This window comes from Stegostoma tigrinum, chromosome 31, assembly GCF_030684315.1.
Source record: "Stegostoma tigrinum isolate sSteTig4 chromosome 31, sSteTig4.hap1, whole genome shotgun sequence".
NCBI classification, from domain to species: Eukaryota; Metazoa; Chordata; class Chondrichthyes; order Orectolobiformes; family Stegostomatidae; genus Stegostoma; species Stegostoma tigrinum.
The window spans coordinates 14358976-14376426 of record NC_081384.1 but is presented as its reverse complement, the minus strand read 5'-3'; the positions used below and the strand labels follow the sequence as shown (position 1 = coordinate 14376426).

The following is a 17451-nucleotide window of genomic DNA, read 5'->3' as shown; positions in this document are numbered from 1 at the left end:
GCATTCCACTGTCATTCTCTCATTAATCCCCTCAATTTAAATAGAGAATGACAACAGGGATATAAACTTTTTTTTATTTGTTCACTGGATGAAGGTGTTGCTGGCTAGACCAGCATTGATTGCCCATCCCTAATTGCCCAGAGGGCAGTGCAGGGTCAACCACATTGCAGTGGGTCTGGAGTCACATGTAAGCTAGACCATGCAAAGATGGCAGTTTCCTTCCCTAAAAGACATTAGTGAACCAGATGGGTTCTTCCTGACAATCAGCAATGGGTTCCCAGTCATCATTAGATTGAAATTCCGCTGTCTGTGGCAGGATTCAACTCCATATCCCCAGAACATTACCTGGGTCTCTGGATGAACAGTCCAGCGATGATAATACTAGACCACTGCCTCCCCTTGTGTAGTTGTCTTTTTCAATGGTAAATGTCATGAGGCTGGATGGTGTTGCTGAATTATACGCTATTTTTCTTATGATTTGAATGGTATTTATTATGCGCTTGAAACGCACTGAAAACTAGCTATTCATAGTGTTAGTTGTGGTTCAGTCTTGGCTCTGTATTTCCTCCTTTTGGAAAAGGTTGACTGGGCTTTCCTGCCACTGAGTTAGTCGGGGTGGAGGCAGGAAGGCTCACTCACCATCCTCCCATCGATTTAAATGCCCTCTCTACTTCAAAGTACAACAGCAGAGGCCGCAGACTCTCAAATTAGAACATGGTGAGGCACAAGTATAAACAGTATTACTTTACCAACATGTTTAATAATTTCCTTGGAAATATGGTCATTTTATGCCTGAAGCAATAAAATAAGTGCCTCTGCTTAGTGATGGTCACTGTGATGTGGATTTTAAATATTGTAAAGTGAACTAGCATCAGCTAGTATCAGCTCAAGTCTTCTACTGATATAGTCATAAATAGATCTTGTAACGTTTCCTTCTTTCTACTTGGTAAGTTTGTTTGGTTTTTACAGTTAAGGAATTTATCTTCTTCCAGATTGGTCACTAAAGATATAATCAGGACATGGGTGCTTAAAGCCTTGTGTAAATTCATAACTTATGTATGAGTAAATTAAATTTATGAACAATGTGTTTGGTATGTATGTATTGGTTGAAAAGAGCTTTATTTTATCCAGGAATTAAAATTTATCTTGTATATCAACTCCTAAAACCAAACTTTATTTACCACAGACAGCTGTCTGTTGCAGGTCAAGAAGTTGACTGAAAGTTTGGAGCAATAGCTTAACTCCCCTGTTCCAGTTAAAACAATTTACTTATGTACATACTGTGAGGGAATGGTCTAAATCAGCATTTACTGAAAGGCTGCTGCAGAAAGCTATCTTTTGAGTACATTTTGCAAATGGGCCTTCATTTCTTTTCACTCATGATTTTGTTGATCATTGTGGCTTATTTGATTTGTCTTCCAGATCTCAGACCATGTCAGTATGGATTCAGGCCCAGCAGCTCCAGGGCGAAGCTCTGCGTCAGATGCAGTCCTTATATGGTCAGCATTTCCCAATTGAAGTTAGGCATTACTTGTCACAGTGGATTGAAAGCCAGGCATGGTATGTAGCGTTTAGATAACCTGTGTTCAAGTAACATTTTCCAAATAGTATTGATGTCTCATCAGTAAAGAACACGTAGTTATGTTGTCACCTTATGCTTTTGACCGTCTCTTCAAATTTAACTACAGCTGGAAGCACTCTTAGGAGGCCCAGTACTGTTTTACTTCTCTGTTCCTTTTTTAAGATGAAACTGTTACTGTGAGGTTGTAGACTTGCTGAGCTGTGATGTGTTTGATTGCGAACATTTCATCATCCTGCTAGGTAACATTGTCAGTGCATTTCCAGTGAAGTGCTGGTGTTCTGTCCCACTTGTTACTTGTATGCTTGGTTTGCTGGAGTGGTTGGCATCACTTGTGGTTCTGTTTTTCAGTGGTTTGTACGTTGTGTCCAGTCCAATGTGTTTGATGGAGTTCCAGTTGGAATGCCAGGCCTCCAGGAATTCCCTGGCAGGTCTCTATTTGGCTTGAGCTATCATGGATGTGTTGTCCCAGTCGAACCCATGCCCTCCTTTGTCCATCTGCATTGAGACCAGTGAGAATGGGTTGTGTGTCTTGGTGGCTCGTTGGTGTTCAGGTGTCCTTTATTGTCAGTTTTCTTCTTGTTTTGGTCTGCGTAATGTTTCTGGCAGTAAGGATTCACAAACACCAACTAGCCACCAAGAGACATGACCAATTCTCACTGGTCTCAATACACAAGACAGAACAGAACACTAGTTTGACTGGGACAACACATTAATAATAGCACAAGTAAACAGACCTGCCAGGGAATTCCTGGATGCCTGGCCTTCCAACCGGAACTCCAACAAGAAACGCTTTGGACCTGACCCAATATACAAACCACTGAAAACCAGAACTACATGTGATGCCAACCACTCCAGAAAACTGAGCCATATAAATAACAAGTGGGACAGAACACCAACACTTCACCAGAGGCGCACTGACAATGTTACCTAGCAGGGCGATGAAATCTTTGCAATCAAACACACTGGCTCAGTGAGCAAGTCTACAGCCTTTTCCACAAGCTGAGCTACAAATCTTCTCAAAGACTTTAAATTAATACTATATTTGAATAAAAATGTGATCAGTTTCTTGATGCAAGGACTCTCTCACTTCAAAATGTTCAAGCCAAACAAAATGACTGTAAAGCACTTTAATGTACATATTTCTGTAATGATATTGTGCATGCAACTGATCTTTGGTTCATTAGAATTTTACAGTACAAAGGCTGTTCAACCCAGCATGTTTGTACTGGCTCCCAAAAGAGCCATCCAGCTCACCCTATCTCCATAGCCTTCTAAATTCATCACTTTTGAATTGAAAATCCATCTCTCTTTTTGGTGTTATTAATGATTTAACTTATTTGGGCATATAGTTTCAAGTTAGTCTTGTGTAGAAGCAATTGTATATTTACTTAAATATAAAATTAAATTTGGACCAGTTGCACAAACCAGGAAGTCACCTTTTTTGTTTTACAGAAAAGGTTTGCAGCCATCTTCCTCCAAGAGGCGTGGTTTGAGTCATTAAAATTTTCCAAGACTCAGAAATTTAATTTTGTTGTTCAAGTTCACCAAGAAGATAAAAATAGATAATTGAGAATGAAGTGCAGATCAAAGAACAAAAGAGAAGTACAGTACAGGTGCTTCGACCCTTCAATTCTGGGCTGATCGTCATGCTCTAAGTAAACTGAAAAGAAACAAGTCTTCTGCCTTTATTTGATCTACCCCTCTATTCCCTCCCTATTCATGTCACTATTCAGATGCTGCTTAAATATTGCCAACGTGCCTGCTTCCACCACCACCTTGAGGCAGTGCATTCCAGGTTCCTACAACACTCTGCGTGAAAATCAATCCTCACACATCTCCCTTCAACTTGCCCCCTCTCACCTTGAACCAGTGCCCCTAGTAATTGAAACTCCAACTCTGGGAACAAGCCTCTCACTATCCACCCTATCTATGCCTCATAATATTGCAGACCTCTATCAGGCCTCCACTCAGCTGCTGCTTTTCCAGTGAAAACAATCTGTCTTTTTAGCCTTTCCTGACAGCTAATACCCTTGAGACTAGGCAACATTCTGGATCCATCTTTGCACTGTCTCTAAAGCTTCCACGTCCTTTTGGTAGTGTAGTGACCGAAACTGCGGTGAAATACTCCAAATATAGCCCAAAAAGTGTTTTATATACAGGAAGAAAAACAAAGTTGCTGGAAGAGCTCAGCAGATCTGGCAGCATCCGTGGAGGAGAAAACAGAAGATCAGAAGGTCACCGGACCCAAAACATTAACTCTGTTTTCTCCTCCGTGGATGCTGCCAGACCTGCTGAGCTTTTCCAGCAACTTTGTTTTTCTTCCTGATTTACAGCATCCACATTTCTTTCGGTTTTTAAGGGTCTTGTATAGCTGCAACATGGTTTTCCAACTCTTACACTCTGTCCCCTGGCTGATTGAAGGCAAGCATGCTATATGCCTTAATCACCTTGGCTACCTGTGTTGCCACTTTTAGGGAGCTGTGGACCTGCACACAAAGATTCTTAGGAATATTAGCATAGAAACAGGTTCTGCCATTTACAGTATAATTCATGCCTAAATTTGATCCTCCAAAATGCTGCCATGATTTAGTGGAAAGGCGGAACTAAAGATCTAAATATCAATTTCATTCACTGACTCTGGGACAGACCACTCAACAGGTAATTTCTGGTAGTGTGTAGCTATTGATAGTGCAAACACAAACCTGAGTAGTCTGCAAGTTTTGGTGTTTTCATATGAGTTGCTGAGATCACTGTGTGGCAGATGATGAAATTCAGATTTAATTTCTAAAAATTCTAGAATTAGTAAAAGCTGGCCTAATGATGGCCACAATTGGATGGTTTACTAATGTCCTCTAGGGAAGGAAATCTACCATTCTTGTCTGTTCTAGCCTACCTGCGACCGCTGACCCACAAGGATGTGGTTGACTCAAATTTGCCCTCTGAAATGGCCTAGCAAAGCACTCCGGCAAAGGGCACTTATGAATGGGCAATAAATGCTGGTCTCATCAGCAATGTCCGCATATGATAAATGAATTTTAAAAAAAGCCTTGGCTAATATTACTGGGACCTTGCATTTAAAGAATTTCCAAATAGCATTAGCTGATGGAAAAATATATTTTTGTTTCAGTGTATTCCCAAAGCTGGTCCAAACAAATGAAACCTTTTTGTATAATCTTCGGGATAAATACCCATATTTGGATCTTTCTATGATTAGTTGTTTTTTTAATGTGGTAATTTTAAGTGTCATATAATTTTGTCTGAGCTTTTTCTGTACTTATTTCTATTTTTAGGGATTCAATTGATGTTGAGAATCCACAGGAGGAATTTCGAGCACAACGATTGCTTGAGACCTTGATACAGGAGTTGCAGAAGAAAGCTGATCATCTAATGGGTGAAGATGTTTTTGTATTAAAGCTGAAATTAGGGAATTATGCCACTCAGTTAAAGGTAGGTTCAAATATTCTATATTTTAGAAAGCCTTGGTCGAAGTTTGGAGTCCAGATTCTAATGAATTGAGAAACGTACTTTGCTTTTTATATCACATGCAGGTGTATGACAAAAATGTTTTCAGTTTTATACTAAATTATTAGGTTTTTTTGTGTGTTCCATTCATTAATAAAAGTATATTAGAGAATTTTGCCCTCCAACTTAATGCATCTGTTGTTTATCAAGCACATTCCTGTTTTCTTCCTGTACAGTTTGACTTTGGTTATTTGCAGCTTTTATGGTCATTCAGTTATTTTTCATAATAGCCTTCTCCCTAATTTACTGTTTCCTCCATAAAATCTGTGTGGAAAAGAACCGCAAAATTTTGGTCAAGATTGGGTTCGTTTCCCAACTTAACCACATACCTAAAAATAAAAAATAATTTACCTGTTGCACACGAGACGTTACAAAATAATTATGAGCTGGCTTGCTAATTTGACTTCTCCAATACTTTTTCTTGCTATCTACAACAATTAGTTTGACCCAACATATCAAGTCTCTGAATAGTTTATACTTCAGGTATATGCTCACTCAGGGCAAGCAGCTGAGCAGAACCTGTATCAATTTGTCTTGCATTGGATTGCTTTAACTGGTCCCAAGATAGAAATGAAGCCAAACCAGGCTTGTTTCTCAGCTCCCCTGCTTGGTCCCAGCCAGAGCTACTTGGCTGACTTCCATTTTCCCCTGTGCATGAAATCCATCCCTCTCAGCTTCCTGCTTGCGCTTGGGCCTCAATCTCTGCAGCTTGAAGGGGCTGGAAGACCCACAGGGATAGGTTTAAGAAAGAGACTAAGTCAGACCAAGATATTATGACAAAAATAGCATTGAAATACAGGAAGTGGTGGAATACAATTGTGTTTGTTATGGTCACTCAGTTCAGACGATTCTGCTTTGATAGTTTGATCATAATTCTGAGGCATACAGAAGACTAATTTGCCTCTTTCAAAATATTTGACAAATTGCATACTTAGAAAGTGCCACATATCCAAAACGTATGGTACACTTGCATCTCCAATTTTACACAAAAGCCCAGCCCTTATTCCAACCATAGCCAAGGTACATGTCCTTGGCTGCCACTGTGCCCCCTACCTTTACTAATCCTTCACTTAATCAGCTCTGTTTCAACCTCAAATATCCCAATGTACTGATGGATCTCTGTGTTAAAATAAAATCAACATTGCCACTGAATACTGCTTTCAAGCCATATAAGCCAGAAGACTCAATTTTGATTTTTGATCTGTGTTGGATTTCTTGGCCCCAGTTGACCGACATTTAGATTGCTTCAGTAGACTTGAAATAGAAGGAGAATAATCAGCCACTCTTCATTCTCTTGATTAACTTCTTAATGAAAAGAAGCCTGTTATGATTGTAAGGTTGTTAGAGTATGTTGCTTCCCATAGTTCAACGATCTGCCGCATTTCAGGTCAAGGTGTGAAATCATAGGGCAATTAAACTTTTTCTTCGAGGTGACATGAAAAATAAGAACATGCTTTAGTTTTGAACTACCTAGAATGTTACAAGCAGTGTTTTTAAGGTGAATGAACAGTAATCTGCGTAGATTTCAACTCTTGGAAATAAGTTCAACTTGTTGCATAGTTTGATGGTTTTCATTCTTATTTCCAGAATACTTATGACCGTTGTCCACTAGAACTGGTTAGATCAATCAAACACATTTTGTACCATGAGCAGAGGCTGATTAGAGAAGCTACAAATGTAAGTAACAGATTAAAGAAAAGAAATTTCTATTCTGAGCTGTGCTATTTCACTCCCTGTTTATTCACTTGTGGAAGAACCAGGAGACAAGCATTTTTAAATTGAGAAACCAGGGTGCAAACTTATGACTATTCAGGCAAGCAATTGGGAAGGTAAGTCTTTGGGAAAGTAGTGATTAACTGATCCCAAGATTGGCTTTAAAGCAAGGAAATTATATCACGAATGGAAGACTGAAAATGTCAAGTGCCTAGGTCCTTTTAAATGAATGAGAATTTAGGACAGGCCTGATTTCAAGGAATGAAGAGTAGAATGTTATACTTGGAATTAAGAAACAACGAATGGTAATTCTCAGGAGGGTGACCGCAGTAATGTTGTTAGAGTAAAGAAGGGTGCAGAAATAATTGAACTGTCATGATCAGATACGCACTTCATGAACATAATCAAGTTCATCCTGCCCAGAAAATGAGGAGTTTGAGATTCGCCAGGGTTGGAAGTTTTGTGAATTTGAACTTTTCATGCATTCAAACAGGAAGCTTTAGCAATTGAGATGTGTCTTCACCCAGAGAGTTGTGAGCGCATGGAATAGTTTGCCAGTGGTAGTCGTGGAAGCGGAGTCATTAGTGACATTTAAGCGACTGCTGGACATGCACATGGACAGCAGTGAATTGAGGAGCATGTAGGTTAGGTTATTTTATTTTTGGATCAGGATTATTCCACAGCATAACATCGTGGGCTGAAGGGCCTGTACTGTGCTGTACTTTTCTATGTTCTATGCTGTTTCAAACAAGGTGAGAAGGAATAATAAGGTGAAATGTTTAATAGATCAATGCGGAAGCTCAGCAATTAAAGCAAAGCTTGTAGCTGATAGTTATTCTTCCAAATGATCTGATGAGTGTTGTCTTTTGAGGTTTAGAATTGCCTTTCTGATGTTTGAAGCAATGACTTTTATTCATATGTTCTACAGGCCTATACCGCCATCCTGTCTCCACTGTTCTGTGTGAATTTTTTTTGATTTGACTGAATTGCATTTCATGATAAAAGTCCGCTTGGGATGAAACGTCCTGAAGTATCAGTTAACTTTAGATGAAAATGGTTAGACCATTAGTTTGTTCAAACGTTAGTTATGTATGGATTTTGCAAAAATCGTGGCAATTGAAAACTTGTGTGAATGTTGGTGTTTCACAATTTTTGCATATACTCAAACAAGTGCATTGAAGTAAATAAAGTGGTCCATATCATGGCAGGAGTTTATCATTTTCTTCAGTAAAAATTTAGCTTCAGATAAATTTGTGTACGGCTGAAGTTATATTTGCCAGCCATAATGGACTTTTTTCACTGGAAACATTTTTTTTAAATGAGCCATTGGCAAACAAAATTAATGTGAAGTTGTGTTTTCTCATAACTAATTTTCTGACACTACACGCAACATATGATTTCAGAACAGGGGTAGGCGCTTCGAATCTACTCCACTTTCCCTGAATCAAAGAAGGTTTTGGAAAACTCACGCTAATACATCAACTATCTCAGATAGTAAGAACTGCTGATGCTGGAGTCTGAGATAACATAGTGTGGAGCTGGAGGAACACAGCAGACCAGGCAGCATCAGAGGGGCAGGAAAGCTAACATTTCGGATTGGGACCCTTCTTCAGAAATAGGGCCCCATTTCTGAAGAAAGGTCACTTCTTTGAAAGCCATCAGAAAGCTTGGGACTTGTTGATCTGTTCACCCAATTTTCTGCGTATTATTTCTACCCTGCAGATTGTAATTTTGATTCTCTTAAGTTTCTCCCACCGTTCCAACTTCTAATTGATTGCTATTTCTGGAATGTTGCTTTTATTCTCTGGAGTGAAGATTGATGAAAAGTACTCATTCAATTCATCTTCTATCTCCTTTTCCTTTATTAATTATCCAGACACTCTTTCTAAAGGACCAATGTTCACTTTGTTACTGTTTGTATTTCAAATTATAAAGTGACCGCAACAACCTATTTTTTTGAAAAAAACAATGCTGATTCTATTCAACTGAGTCCAGGATATTTTCTGTGATTGGTATAGTTGTTTGGGCAGTACATCACAGAAGTCTCAGAAGATCTGAAGAAAGGTTACAGCTGGACAGTCCAATGGCAACAGTCTTCATTGCTTACGTTGTTAAAGGTTGTCTGAACACAGGTGCCCCTTTAGCAGACATTGATACTGATGCTATACCTAAGCAAGATTATGATTAAAGTAAAAGCAGAAAACTATAGAAATACTCAGCAGGTCTTGCAGAATGTGTGGAAAGAAAACTTAAAACTTCATCAGAAAAGTAATTTAAACTGAAATGTTAACTGCTTTCTTCACTGACATTCAATGATCTTAGTATTGCAAGCTTTTCTGTTTTTATTTCAGATATCCAACATCTGCAGCATTTTGTTCTTGAGTTAACATTAATGCTATCGTTCTGCCACGTAAATGCCCAGTTCAGAAAGAAAATTGAAGTACTTGTCTACAAACTATTTGATCACTTCTGGGCCAAAAAAAGCTGATCTGGTTGAGGGAAATTGTACTAATAATGTTTTTGATGGTACTTGTAACATTTTACTTCTGAATCTTCTCTCTAGGTTTGGTTGATTTTTAAGGGAAAATACGAAGTTTATAAGAAAGCATTACTTTCTGTAATAAAATTGTGGGACTAGCATCAGTGAATTAATTTGTTAATGACTTCTCTTAAATGCAGCCAAGTTCACCAGTAGGTTTGTTGGATTCCATGTCTCAGAAACATCTTCAAATAAACCAAACATTTGAGGAATTAAGATTAATGACTCAAGACACAGAGAATGAACTGCGAAAGCTGCAACATACCCAAGAATATTTCATTATTCAGTACCAAGAGAGTCTACGCATACAAGGTAATTGGAATTTCTGACTCTAATGGTTTCTTTCGAAATTGAAATGGAAACTGAAAATGCTGGTAGTACTTGGGTAAGGCCGCATCTGCAGTAAGAGGGTTATTATTTCAGTATTCTACCTTTCATTTTAAAGTTGTGTATTTTTTCCATATGCTAATTTATTCACAGTGCATTGTTGCGTTTAATACAAACACAACTGCTTTGTGTGCATTTTATATCAAATGGTTCACTTGTTCAGCAATTTGTCACTCCAAGTCTGCAAGAAAAGGAAGGAAATGGTCAATTTTGTGAACATAACTCCATACCTGAAGTTGATAATGAGGTGATAATCTCTAACCTTCATTGAATACCTCTTTTTGATCTAAAAATACAAATCTAAATATTCTGGAAAGGTGTAATTTTCAGCTGAACTTGAGTTTCGGATAGCTACTATACCTGGCTCACCTACCCTGAAAAAGTTCTGATGTGTCTTGTCACAAGACTGAGCAGGCAACCCATTTTCCAAAAGGAAGCAAAATGATCAAAAATTCTGCTGTAACAGTCATAGCTGGATAATATTGCTTATGACAACCAGTTGTTTTAACTATTTGTTCTGATAATTGCTTTGGCTTCTCTAGTCTCTTCATATAACTGAAACTATTTACCATCCTATCATATTTTAATAAATCTTTGCTGTTCACATACATTGGCCAAAGTGGAACACATTGTTCAAATTAAAACGAGCCGGTGATATGTATAGCGTCAAAATTAACCTCCTATTGCACTCTATCCTCCTGTTTATAAAGCCGACGGGCCTGTACGGTTTTCTTTATGGATTTAGCATCTTTATTTTCTTGCATTTAAAAGTTTGTATATCTGAAAGCCTAATTCTTCCTCCGAGCTCGACTATTTGATTCATACTTTTCAGTCCATGCTTTGAAGCTTGAAACATTGCTCAGATTTTTTTTAAAGGAATGCAGCATTTGAATATTCATATTTCAAAATGCTTACAGATTAAGGAATATGTCCTCAAATCACAAGCCAAAGCCATGATGTTAGTTCAGGTGATGGTTAATTTCTTCGTGGTTTTGATTGGTAGGAGGATGGATGTTCATTTTCTGTTTATGCCTATGTAGCTATGAACCTTTGCTGCTGCCAGTTGGTATCATTAGATTGACACAAGTGAGAAACACACAATTATTTGATATTCACTGACAGTAAAGCTCTCCATAGCCTGCACTGTATTCAGTAAATCACCCCATTATCTGCCAACAGGTGGAAAATGGATGATGCTGTTGATAAAAGGAGACAAAACATTTTGACCTATTGGTATAATAAATTTCAGGTTATAATTTATATTTATGATTCATATATTATAAATTATAATTTTTTTAACTGCGCCTCATTTCCATTTTGTCAGTGATGCAAAAATTATTTTGTTTCAGCCCAGCTTACCCAGCTTGCGCAGCTTAGTCCACAAGACCAGAACCGTCTCTTGCGAGAACAAAATTTACAACAAAAACGGACGTCGGTGGAGAACTGGTTACAACGAGAAGCCCAGACACTACAGCAATACAGACTGGTATATATAAGTTTGATTTTTAATGCATTTTGTTTTAAATGTTCTGCATTTTCGGAATGTTATGAGATTTAAGCAACCATGTATTGTGATTAGGTTTATTGGATTTTCCATTGAGCTTAAATTTCAAACTGCTTTAAAACTTTCAGCCCTTGAAAGTGGGAAATGGAATCGTTTTCAAGCACAACCTGTGTGCGCTGACCACTTAGGTCAGGTACGATGTGTGTTAGAGGTGAAGTAAATCCATCTCTGTCGATCCAACCTCAGATCATTGATGCCCTTATGTGATGTTTTGTTTTTTTTCCACACAACCTTGTGGATTCTTGAAATTATTAATATATTGAAAATTAAGGGCAGTTTTGTACTGTGAACTTGTGGCCATAATTTGATACTGTTATAAGTTATTTGGCCTTGGATCCTTAAAATCAATGGATAGTTTCTTTCTGGCTGGGTTTGAACTTAATGCATTATTCAGTTCTTTTGAATGTAAAATAAGAATCGAACTAGTGGCAATATCTACAATGTAGCTGAATCTGTTTTTGCTTCCCCTTGTGATTTTATTTCCCCAATGCATTATTCCTAACCCTGAACTTTTCCTCATGTCCAATGAAACAAAACACAATGATGAAGAAAATGTTCTCCTTTTCAGATTCTCCAGCACAATCCAACATGCTAAATACATCTAGAATCATGGAATCCCTACAGTGTGGAAGCAAGCTGTTTTGGCCCATTGAGTCAATATCGCCCCTCTGAAGAGCATCCCACCCAGCCCTGCTTCCTTATCCTATCCCTGTAACTCTGAATTTCCTATGGCTACTCCACCTAGCCTGCACATCCCTGGACAATATGGGCAATTTAGCATGGATTGGCAATCTAACCTGCACAATTGTATTTCTTATTGATGTCAATGGAAATATTATTGTTGGTGCATAATTATGCTCATCAAATTAAGGGGATGCAAATGGAAAATATTTCTACATGTATTCAGATATGGACAACAGCTCCTTCATGATCTTCTCCAAAATATAAACCCTGTTGGTAGTCTTGACCATTAAATGAAACAACATAAAACAAAGTCATTTACAGTACTCTGGTTATGCTGACTCTTTGGTAGAGCTATCCAATTAATCTCACTCTGCTGCTTTCCCATGGTACTCTTAATTTTGTTCCTCTTCGAGTATTTATCCCATTTTCCTTCGAATATTGTGGTTGATTCACTTGAATCTTATAATCCTTTCAGGCGTGCATTCCGGATTACACAAACTTGATATGGTAAAAAGAAGCGAGTTTTGAGAAGATTTGTAGCTCAGGTTGAAGTTCTGGATGTGAGTTTGCTCACTGAGCTGGAAGGTTCGTTTTCAGACGTTTCGTCACCATTCTAGGTAACATCATCAGTGAGCCTCCGACCAAGTGCTGGTGTTATGTCCCGCTTTCTATTTATCTGGTTAGGTTTCCTTGGGTTGGTGATGTCATTTCCTGTGTTGGTGATGTCATTTCCTGTTCTTTTTCTCAGGGGATGGTAGATTGATTTGGAGCCAATGTATTTGTTGATGGAGTTCTGGTTGGAATGCCATGCTTCTAGGAATTCTTGTGCGTGTCTCTGTTTGGCTTGTCCTAGGATGGATGTGTTGTCCCAATCAAAGTGGTGTCCTTCCTCATCTGTATGTAAGGATACGAGTGATAGTGGGTCATGTCGTTTTGTGGCTCGTTGATGTTCATGTATCCTGGTGGCTAGCCTTCTGCCAGTTTGTCCAATGTAGAGTTTGTCGCAGTTCTTGCAAGGTATTTTGTAGATGACGTTCGTTTTATTTGTTGTCTGTATAGGGTCTTTTAAGTTCATTAGCTGCTGTTTTAGTGTGTTGGTGGGCTTGTGGGCTACCCTGATGCCAAGTGGTCCGAGTCATCTGGCAGTCATTTCGGAAAAATCTTTGACGTAGGGGAGAGTGGTTATGGTTTCTGGGCCCGTTTTGTCTGTTTGTTTGGGTTTATTGCTGAGGAATCTGCGGACTGTGTTCATAGGGTACCCATTCTTTTTGAATACGCTGTATAGGTGATTTTCCTCTGCTCTGCGTAGTTCCTCTGTGCTGCAGTGTGTGGTGGCTCGTTGGAATAATGTTCTCATGCATCTCCGTTTGTGGGTGTTGGGATGGTTGCTCCTGTAGTTCAGTATTTGGTCCGTATGTGTTGTTTTCCTGTAGACGCTGGTTTGAAGTTCCCCATTGGCTGTTCGCTCTACTGTGACATCTAGGAATGGCAGTTTGTTGTTGTTTTCCTCCTCTTTTGTGAATGTTATGCCAGTAAAGGGTATTATTGATGGTCTTGAAGGTTTCCTCTAGTTTGTTTTGTTTAGTGATGACAAAGGTGTCATCCACATAGTGGACCCAAAGTTTGGGTTGGATGATTGGCAGAGCTGTTTGTTCGAGTCTCTGCATTACTGCCTCTGCTAAGAACCCTGATATCGAAGATCCCATGGGTGTAGGTTTTGTTATTGAAAGTGAAGTGGGTGGTGAGGCATAGGTCCACTAGCTTGTTGATGTTTTCCTTGCTGATGAGGTTGGTGGTGTCTGGTGTATGTGTCTTCTGTTCTTCTAATAGTGTCGTCAGTGTTTCTTTGGCCAGGTTGATGTTGATGGATGTGAACAGGGCTGTTATGTCAAACTTTGGGTCCGCTATGTGGATGACACCTTTGACATCACTAAACAAAACAAACTAGAGGAAACCTTCAAGACCATCAATAATACCCTTTACTGGCATAACATTCACAAAAGAGGAGGAAAACAACAACAAACTGCCATTCCTAGATGTCACAGTAGAGCGAACAGCCAATGGGGAACTTCAAACCAGCGTCTACAGAAAAACAACACATACGGACCAAATACTGAACTACAGGAGCAACCATCCCAACACCCACAAACGGAGATGCATTAGAACATTATTCCAACGAGCCACCACACACTGCAGCACAGAGGAACTACGCAGAGCAGAGGAAAATCACCTATACAGTGTATTCAAAAAGAATGGGTACCCTATGAACACAGTCCGCAGATTCCTCAGCAATAAACCCAAACAAACAGACAAAACGGGCCCAGAAACCATAACCACTCTCCCCTACGTCAAAGATTTTTCCGAAATGACTGCCAGATGACTCGGACCACTTGGCATCAGGGTAGCCCACAAGCCCACCAACACACTAAAACAGCAGCTAATGAACTTAAAAGACCCTATACAGACAACAAATAAAACGAACGTCATCTACAAAATACCTTGCAAGAACTGCGACAAACTCTACATTGGACAAACTGGCAGAAAGCTAGCCACCAGGATACATGAACATCAACGAGCCACAAAACGACATGACCCACTATCACTCGTATCCTTACATACAGATGAGGAAGGACACCACTTTGATTGGGACAACACATCCATCCTAGGACAAGCCAAACAGAGACACTCACGTGAATTCCTAGAAGCGTGGCATTCCAACCAGAACTCCATCAACAAACACATTGGCTCCAAATCAATCTACCATCCCCTGAGAAAAAGAACAGGAAATGACATCACCAACACAGGAAATGACATCACCAACCAGATAAATAGAAAGCAGGACATAACACCAGCGCTTTGTCGGAGGCTCACTGTTACCTAGAATGGTGACGAAACGTCTGAAAACGAACCTTCCAGCTCAGCAAGCAAACTCACATCCAGATGGTAAAAAGAAATTCTCATTTTACATTTGGCTCTTTTGCCAGGTTTTTTAAATCTGTGTTTTCCAGCTAGAGACGATATTTGACACCCAGAACAGTTTCAGCTTATTTAAATTATGAAATGCATTCATAACTTTGAATGTTACAGCCAATTTCGTTAACCTCCTTTTGCTTCATGGGGAGTAAACGAAACTTTTCCACATTGAAGTCCAATTATGGAATTGAAGTCCCTTAGTTACCATTCTCGTAAACCCTTCTGTACCTTTTCTTTAATGTCCTTCCTAAAGCATGCTACCTTAAACTTAAGTACAATACTCCAGCTGAGACCTAACCAGTGTTTTGAAACTTTCTTGCTTTAATACTTGATTCCTGTGTTTGTGAGGTAAAAGATCCCACTTGTTCTGCCATCTTCAAAGATGACTGTATGTAGACTCCCAGGAGATTGTGTTCCTGTATCCTTTAAAATTGTACAACTTATTTTCAGTTGCTTTTCTTGATTGCTTCTACAAAAATGTATCACTTCACACCTCTCTGCATTAAATCCATCTGCCATACGTTTGCCAATTTACCAAGTATGTCTGTTGACCTGAAATCTAATATTATGCCTTTTATTATTTAAGTATCAAATCACCTGCAATCTTTGAAATTGTGCCTTGTATCCAAAGTTTCAGCTCAATACTGTGAATGGATATGTTGGTGTGAATTTTCCTCAAATCTGAAAAAAAAAACTGGTCATCATTCTGTCCCTGACCCTCATTCTAAAACCATACTGCCAATGTTCCTTGAAGTACACAGGCTTCAATTTTATGAACAAACCTGTTACGTGGTGCTTCGCTAAATGCATTTAAGGAACAAATCCATGTTATTATCAAAATTATCAATCCATGTCTAATGTCATTGAAGAGCCGGATTCAGTTATTTAACACAAAATAAAAATGCAAAATCCTGGAAATACTCAGAACATCAGGCTGTGAAAGAATTAATTTTTCAGAGCAGGATTTTCCTTTAAAATCAAAGTGCTGGACCAATTCAGCAGATCTTGCAGCATGGCGAGAGAAATAGAGTTCATGTTTTGAGTCTGATTTGACTTATTTTCAGACAGATGTGTCTCTTGTTCGGAATATCTGCAAAAAAGGAGTAATATTGGACTTGAAACATTATCTATCTTTCTCTCTCCACTGATGCTACCAGACCTGCTGACTTTCTTGAACGTTTTATTTTGTTCCAGTTGTCCAGTACCCACAGAACTTTGATTTTAATAGGTTTCAACAAATCTGTGTGCTCTTTCCTTTAGCATTCTCTAAATTCTGGAAGCTTAGGCCTCAATCTTCGAATCTCTTTGGAAGGGGGAGGGAGTGACAGGGACCTGCAGAGTTGCAAATGATTCACCCAATTTACTGAGTGCAAGAGGGACAAACCTGACAACGACTGGTCAATCAACCCAAAATCAGTGATGAGGAAAATATTTAGTGATGCATTTGGAGTAGGACCTACCTTGTCTGGACCAAGCAATTTTGAAGCCTGGCATGTTTTTAATGACTTTTATACATCCAATTTGATATTTCTACTGCTGTGCTACAATGGTGACATCTTCGATAGTGGTAACTGATGCAAAGTGCTCAGTAGCTCAGCCATCTCCTTTGCTTCTTTTTGTCCCTAATCAGCTTTGCTCTTCCTTTGGCAGCTCTCCACTTCTTGCTCCTATAACCAGTGTAAACTTGATCTCAGATAACAAAGTGTGCGGATAGAAAAATGTCTTTGGTGGTCGAATTGTAGATGGTTCCATCCCCACCCTCGTCTGCCTTCCGGAAAGACCACTCTCTCCGGGACTCCGTTGTCCGCTCCACACTCCCCTCCAACCCCACCACACCCGGCACTTTCCTCTGCAACCACAGGGAGTGCTACACTTGCTTCCACACCACCTCCCTCACCCACATGCCAGGCCCCAAGATGACTTTCCACATCAAGCAGATGTTTGGCAGATGTGCAGGTAATGTGGTATACTGCATCCGCTGTACCCGTTGTGGCTCCCTCTACATTGGGGAAACCAAGCGGAACTCTTGGGGACTGCTTTGCAGAACACCTATGCTTGGTTTGCAATAGACAACTACGCCTCCCAGTCGCAAACTGTTTCAACTCCCCCTCGCATTCCTCAGACAACATGTCCATCCTGGGCCTCCTGCAGTGCCATAATGAAGCCACCCGAAGGTTCCAGGAACAGCAACTCATTCCGCTTGGGAACCCTGCAACCGAATGGTATCAATGTGGACTTCACAAGCTTCAAAATCTCCCCTTCCCCCCCCCCCCCCCCCCACTGCATCCCAAAACCAGCCCAGCTTGTCCCTGCTTCCTCTCACCTGTCCCCTCCTCCCACCTCAACCCGCACCTCCATTTCCCACTTTCTAACCTCATCCTGCCCCCTTGACCTGTCCGTCCTCCCTGGACTGACCTATCCTCTCCCTACCTCCCCACCTATACTCATCTCTACAAGCTCCATCCCTGCCCCTTCAACTTGTCTGTC

General features: G+C 39.7%; 1 protein-coding gene across 3 annotated transcripts in view; it reads left to right on the top strand.

Annotated features, from left to right (window-relative positions):
• stat5a (signal transducer and activator of transcription 5a) overlaps positions 1 to 17451 on the top strand; it is a 115958-nt gene that overhangs the window by 77865 nt on the left and 20642 nt on the right. For all 3 annotated transcript variants that reach the window (XM_048560275.1, XM_048560274.1, XM_048560276.1), the window contains 5 exons: positions 1423 to 1560; positions 4873 to 5029; positions 6692 to 6781; positions 9497 to 9668; positions 11093 to 11229. In XM_048560275.1, the coding sequence (XP_048416232.1) occupies positions 1433 to 1560; positions 4873 to 5029; positions 6692 to 6781; positions 9497 to 9668; positions 11093 to 11229 (684 nt within the window). In that variant the 5' untranslated portion in view covers positions 1423 to 1432. The remainder of the gene's footprint in view (positions 1 to 1422; positions 1561 to 4872; positions 5030 to 6691; positions 6782 to 9496; positions 9669 to 11092; positions 11230 to 17451) is intronic.